Source organism: Dermacentor andersoni, chromosome 1, assembly GCF_023375885.2.
Source record: "Dermacentor andersoni chromosome 1, qqDerAnde1_hic_scaffold, whole genome shotgun sequence".
Taxonomy (NCBI): Eukaryota; Metazoa; Arthropoda; class Arachnida; order Ixodida; family Ixodidae; genus Dermacentor; species Dermacentor andersoni.
In genome coordinates, this window is record NC_092814.1 from 91472185 (window position 1) to 91478514 (window position 6330).

General features: G+C 45.1%; 1 protein-coding gene across 5 annotated transcripts in view; it reads right to left on the minus strand.

Annotated features, from left to right (window-relative positions):
- The window catches only part of ZC3H3 (Zinc finger CCCH domain-containing protein 3), an 11927-nt gene extending 7437 nt beyond the window's left edge, over window positions 1-4490 (minus strand). For 2 of the 5 annotated variants that reach the window (XM_055061770.2, XM_050191793.3), the window contains exons 1-8: window positions 4318-4490; window positions 3971-4071; window positions 3130-3849; window positions 2657-2750; window positions 2434-2567; window positions 2129-2342; window positions 1901-2062; window positions 320-518 (exon numbers count right to left, since the gene is read on the minus strand). In XM_055061770.2, the coding sequence (XP_054917745.2) occupies window positions 320-518; window positions 1901-2062; window positions 2129-2342; window positions 2434-2567; window positions 2657-2750; window positions 3130-3849; window positions 3971-4034 (1587 nt within the window). In that variant the 5' untranslated portion in view covers window positions 4035-4071; window positions 4318-4490. Of the gene's footprint in view, window positions 1-319; window positions 519-1900; window positions 2063-2128; window positions 2343-2433; window positions 2568-2656; window positions 2751-3129; window positions 3850-3970; window positions 4072-4185 lie in introns of all 5 variants that reach the window. The other 3 variants (XM_050191794.3, XM_050191796.3, XM_050191795.3) reach the window with 3 other exon arrangements.
- Between the last annotated feature and the right edge of the window lie 1840 nt (window positions 4491-6330).

Sequence of the window (6330 nt, forward strand, 5' to 3'; positions counted from 1 at the left end):
TAGATATGCAGATCTCGGTGGGGCCAAGTCACAAGAAATTGATGGTGTCTCTGACAGCGACGGTATGGTGGCTTGAGTAGCGACAGCTTCAACTCGAAAAGACGAATGATGACCGCGATGACAACACAACAAATTGTGGAGTGGTAGGCAAAGGAACATCACTTTAAAAGATGCTGCATAGCTCAAGATGATTTTAAACAACATTATGCTGGTCTGTTCAATTTACGAGTTAGCATTTGTAAAATAAACTTGGTGCTAGTTTGGTGAAACACAATGTATCTGCATTTTACGCCAATCATACTTTTGCAAATCGTCTTACCTTGATTCCGTCAGCACAGAATCCATGAACAGCGAAGTCCTTGCACACTGCTGCCTTTGAGTTGACTTTGACGTGTCGATATGGGCAAGGGTCATTAGTACATCGCCCTTTCAAAAAGAAGGAACACACTGGCATTTTCTCTGGTGCAATCTTGTGAGAAAATGGGCAATCGGACACCTTGCAGGTTCCACGTAGAAATCTGGAAGGAAATCGTTAAGAGAAACAAAAATTATATCTTCGCAGATCTGTTTTCAACAAAACTATTTAGCATTGTTGTGAGACGAAGGACATGTAAGCTGCCTTAAAGTGCTAAAGATACATAAGTGCTGCTCACGCAAACACACACTACATGCATTTAGCTTTGGAAAATGCTTCCCTGCAGTTTCCATTTTAGTATTTTCTAAACCATCTGTGAACTTTACAAACAATTACACATACACCAAGAGACACAAGGCAAGGCAAACACTACCTGCAAGGCAAACACTACCTGCAAGGAAAACACTACCTGTACATTAACAAATCACTCGCAGGTCTCTGCAGCATTGGGTTTGCTTGAGTTTCTTGCTTTTCTCCTATCATGACAAGCCAACAAACCCTCAGTGAACCCACTTTCTTCTCGTTCTTACTTTACCCCTGTCATTTAACAGATTTCCTCATTCTCAGGTTATAAGAACAGGATAAATCAAGACTCATAACATCTTTGACAAATCACAACATTCACAACTAAAATTTCTCCCATCCCAAGTGTCATTTTTTAATTGTGACCATGCACAATGGACAATGCTTAATTTCCCTTGGCTGCACTCAAAGAAAAAATTTTGATCTTCAGAAAAGGTGCGAACAAGAGCAAGTGCCAGCAGCAGCATCGCAACACTCAGCTTAGTGGATGGAGGAAACAGTTGTAAGACATGCCAAGATTTTACGTCATCAAATTCACACCCATCTTGAGGCACACGTGTAAAGCATCTAACCTGACTGGGCATCAGTGTGCTAGAACATAGGAGTGCACATGCTCTTTAGAATGTGCATGGCCATGGACATAGCTGGGCTGGGCACCTCAAGCGTTGGCAGTCATTGACACAAGTGTGCATCTATTATCATTGCCATTGTTCAGACACTTTCGTGGCATTTTCGTCAGACAGCGTCAGCATTGTTTAGTTACACACTAGCTATTACTGGTTCCCACAGAGCAGCAATAGAAGGGGAAGATGCACAAGACTGCCTCCTCTTTCAACATTCCATAGTTTAAAGATTATAGAGTATATTTATGTTCAGCAAATTTGGGTATGACAGAATATGGCCAACACCACATTATACTTACACGATGCTACTGGCTGTGGTAACAAAAGGTGTAGACCACTGCCACAATTGTGAGTGCCGGGATAAGGGCATGGGGCAGAAATGCATTTGCTGGTGCAGGCCCAATATGTATTTTTAGTACAGGCACTCTTAGCCTCTAGGTCAATGCTGGAGGCAGCGACGTTACACAAAACCTCATGATTACTTTAACCATGTCACAGTGGGCTACATTTGTGGAATAGACATTACATAGAGGCAACATAGGCCTGCATACATGCTCACCTTGTGCAAACAGCCACTTTTTCAGGATCATGAATGTAAGCACATTTGTCACCCTTATTGCAGCGCCCAAATCGATTGAAGAACATACAATATGATTTCCGCTTTAGCTTCCGACTGCTGTCGACATTCCGTACCCTGTGAATGCTGCGGTTAACAGTACGACTGAAAAAAGAAACAAGGTAAAGACATGAACAACTAGCTAACAGAGGATTTGTGGGATAACTCAACTTGAGGTAAGTTCTTGTCTCTGCAGATGGTGTTTGAGAAAGCACTCCTGGTTTCCATTCAATATAGGTCTTTCCACCAACGTCAATTCGAGTTCGGCCATTTGACTGCTCTGAATTGCATTGCGGCTGCGAGATGCGGCGAAGCATTTTCCCAGCTGTATCCATCATGTAGACAGAGCCTCGCACTGCTAGTACTCGCTCATGACGTGGGGAGGCTGTGAAGTAAAAATATATAGTAAGGTGCAGAAAAAAAAAAAAAAAGTCATGGCAATTACTAAATCCCTTAAACAAAACACACTTGTTCACCTTTGTGAGAAACAGGACTACAAGAGAGGGATCTCTTGAATGTTCTAGAAAGCTTGTTTCTTGAAGCTCTGTATGTAATATTTCCTATCTTTATGTAGTGGGCTTGAGATGAGCCTGCACTTGAAGTAGGTTTGCTGTGATAAAGAAAATAAAACAAGATCAAAATGCAAAAAAGTTAGGGGCACACATTAACATGGCTTTTATTTTCAAAAGGCTACATTACCCAGAGCTTTTCCTTTTCTGACCATGGAAGTAATGGGTGGTTGAGTAAGACGGAGGCCAAGACAGCTTCATTGTAGATACAGCTGTAGAGTTTCCTGAATGGTAACATCAGAAAGCCAAGTATGGTGTAAAAAGATAAGCCTTCAATGTTAGTTTGTTTGCTTGTGAACCAGAGACATTACCTGACACAGGTAAATTGTCACTCATTGCAAAAGCTCATTCACTTGCATGACATGCCAAGTGTCAAACCTAATCACAACTGCCGAGCACTGCATCAGTGGTACTTCAGCGATTGTGCTCACTATTACTGTGTTTAATAAGCTTTAGTGCATGCAATAGTAACAATAATGAGGGAAACACCATCACGAGACAACACCAAAAAATCTGCATTAGAAACTCTTTGCAATGAAAAACAACCCTGGTTCCAACATTGCAGATCAAGTGGATTCAAGTTATTCAATGAATGAAACGTACCGTACTGAGATCGAAGTGGCCTCTGCAGTGGAGCTCTTGACCTATTTACATTGTTCACCTTATACTTTTTCACAATGCGCCTGGCACCAATACAAGTGAGGTTTGAACTTGGACTCTTGACTGGTGTAGCAACTTTTGATTTGTTCCGAACAAGCTTGTAGGTCGATACAAGTTGTCTGGGTGTTCTCCCAGCGGAGCCAGTTGGTAGCGTCACCGAACATGCAGTATGCAGTCCAGTTCCATTCACTGCATTCTTCCTGCAATACACGTATTTCCCGGCTGAAGGTCGCCTTGAGGACCCGTAGAGTGACAGTGGTGTGCTAGTGCCAATAACGGGTGCGGTACTTTGTACTGTTTTCGGAGGCGCTGTTGTAGGTTTAAACGCTGGCTTCTCAGTGGAAGCGAGCCCAGTATGAAGCTTCTTCAGTGTGTACCTACTCTTGTGCACAACTGTTGACAAAGACCTCCTCCTGGTGCCTTGTGGTGGGGTCCTGTGGGTAGTGGGCGCGTGATGCATCGCGCGAGAACAGATGTTGCCGATGCTTCCGACACTGGTAGTAATCGGCGCGCCCACGTTCAGAGCTCTGGCAAGATTTCTTGGCATCCCCACGTTGCTCTGGGCCTGAGCTTCATGTGCGTTGACTTTTGTGTAGCGGTTAGAAGTCCTTATTTGCGCACCTCCACGTGGTTTTGACGTGTGTTGATGGCGAGCAATCAAACCTGGAAATAGTCCGCAAAATTATGGTATAGTATACAATAAAGGTTGAATTTTTCTTTACTTTCTTCATGAAGCTGTGGTTGGGCATAAGCAGCCGTTGTTAAATGTTTCCAAAATGCTTACGTGACAGATACGAGATTTCGTCCTGTAAAGCTTTCTTCTCTCGGTCCGAGCTTCTATTGGCCATGTTCTCGGCGGGTCGCTACGCAGTTCTTTCTGAAAGCCTAAAGGGACGTGCAGGTTACACGAACAAAATTGATATCTGCAATTAGAGAACCTAGAACAAGAGCTGAATGGAGGCGTTCCGTGAGGTATGTACACTAATGTTTAGAACTCACCGAACCTGACGAAACAGTCCCAGAAGCATAATTAAGAACTTAAGCTTTATTACCTCGGAACAAAATTCTTAGCGAAATGCATGGCAACGCTCACACGTTTGCAATATGACAACGACAACACCAACTTCGTACCTACGTGTGTAAGACCAGTAAGCCTGCGCTAACGTACCCGAGTCCCTGCCAATCCACCGTTCCCTTGCTACATACACTCTATCCCTGCATAGCCACAACATAGAGCATAGAACCAACGTCTGCATAGAATGACGTCTGCGCAGCCTGCGGGCAGTGCGGGGGCAGCGCCTGCGCTTCCTGTATTTTTTAGATGCCCGTCAGAAAGGCTGCAGCTGGCCCGAAAGCACTCTCATGTCACCCTCTCTCATTCGTTTGATTTCGCCAGGCGTGGCGCTGCCAGCTGACACTACGCTTGCGGCCACTTGCGCCCTTTCCGAATTTTCCCTCCCGCTCTTACTCGCGCCTGCGCGCAAACGGCTGGCGATCCCTCAAATGAAGTTAATGAACGTCTCGTGCTGTTCCGACTGTCCGAGCACGTGTTTACAAACGTGTTTCGCTTATCCAAGGCTTGGGGGGAGGAGGGGGGGGGGGGGGGCGCTCTCTGTTTTGCGGTGGTTGCTGTGTGCAAGATCTACTTGTCGATCTTGGTGTTTCTGATGACCAGTTTTCATGTTAGCCCTGATTCAACTTAGCCCCATAGTTTTCATCTGACATACCCCGCGTCATGACTGAGAAGCTAAACTGTCAAGGCTGCATTGAAATTGTTGAGAAGCCGAAAGGAATGCACAGCTGTGGATCAACTCATTCCTTATCAGGACAGGGGAGGACTGAAGTATCCTACAAATGAACTTGTCTCATTTCTGATAAGCCTCAAAAGGTTCGTGGATATTGTTCTCCACTACAGGAAAGCAATTGATAATTAAGCCACCAGAAACCAGTGTGGAGCACGCTGTCGGTGTACTGATGGACATATATATCCCAGTCTTGAAATGCAAAAATGACGACCCAGCTCACAGTTCCTGGTGGTTTTGTGCCGCAAGTTTATCAAGCCACTCCCAAGGAACCATGCCATGAATATCACAGACAAGAACTCTGTGATGAAAATGTACGTGAAAAAGCTACTGTCGCGTAAAGTTATGAAATTGTAGCATGATGTTAGGCAAGTGTTGTTTTGGCTCGTTTAATGTCTTGTGAACCGTGCAGAAAATACACACAGTCCTCCCTTCGAATATGTATTCGAGTCTTTTGTCATTAGTGAAGCTGAGAAACACCAAAACATACACTCTAAAAAAAGTTTGCACCCTTTGGGGTGTATATCTGCCACACAACGATAATCGTCATCTGCCTTGATGCGTTTCCTTTCTTTAACGCTGCGAGCAAGGTACTTTCCAGTAACGAACGGCATGCTCGTTATAAGCATGACATAGCATTCCAGACAGGAAAGTAGCGGGCGCGGCGTTTTCAAGAAAGGAAACGCATCAAGGCAGATGACGATTATCGTTGTGTGGCAGATATACACCCCAAAGGGTGAGTGAGTGAGTGAAGCAACTTTGTTATAAATGCCTGCAGAACGGTTAGCTTTCTCCTGTTAGGGAGGCGTCACCGTGACGCGGCCATGACGTCTTCGCGGCGTGTGGCGCCTCTACTTCGGCCGCGGCCGCACTACTCCCTTCACTCTACACTCTAAGAAAAATTTACACCCTTTGGGGCGTATCTTGTCCCACACTCTAAAAACAGTTGCACCCTTTGGGGTGTATATTTGTCCCACAACGATAATCGTCATCTGTCTTGCCCGCGTTTCCTTTCTTTAACGCTGCGAGCCCGGTACTTCCCAGTCACGAACGGCATGCGCGTTATCAGTGTGACGCAGCATTCTCGACAGGAAAGTAGCGAGCGCCAAGTTTTCAAGAAAGGAAACGCAAGCAAGGCAGATGACGATTATTGTTGTGGGACAAATATACACCCCAAAGGGTGCAACCGTTCTAAGAGTGTAAGAACAGTTTACACCCTTTGGAATGCCCCTTCTGCCACACAACGATAATCGTCATCTGCCTTGATGCGTTTCCTTTCTTTAACGCTGCGAGCCCGGTACTTTCCAGTAACGAACGGCACGCGCGTTATCAGTATGATAGC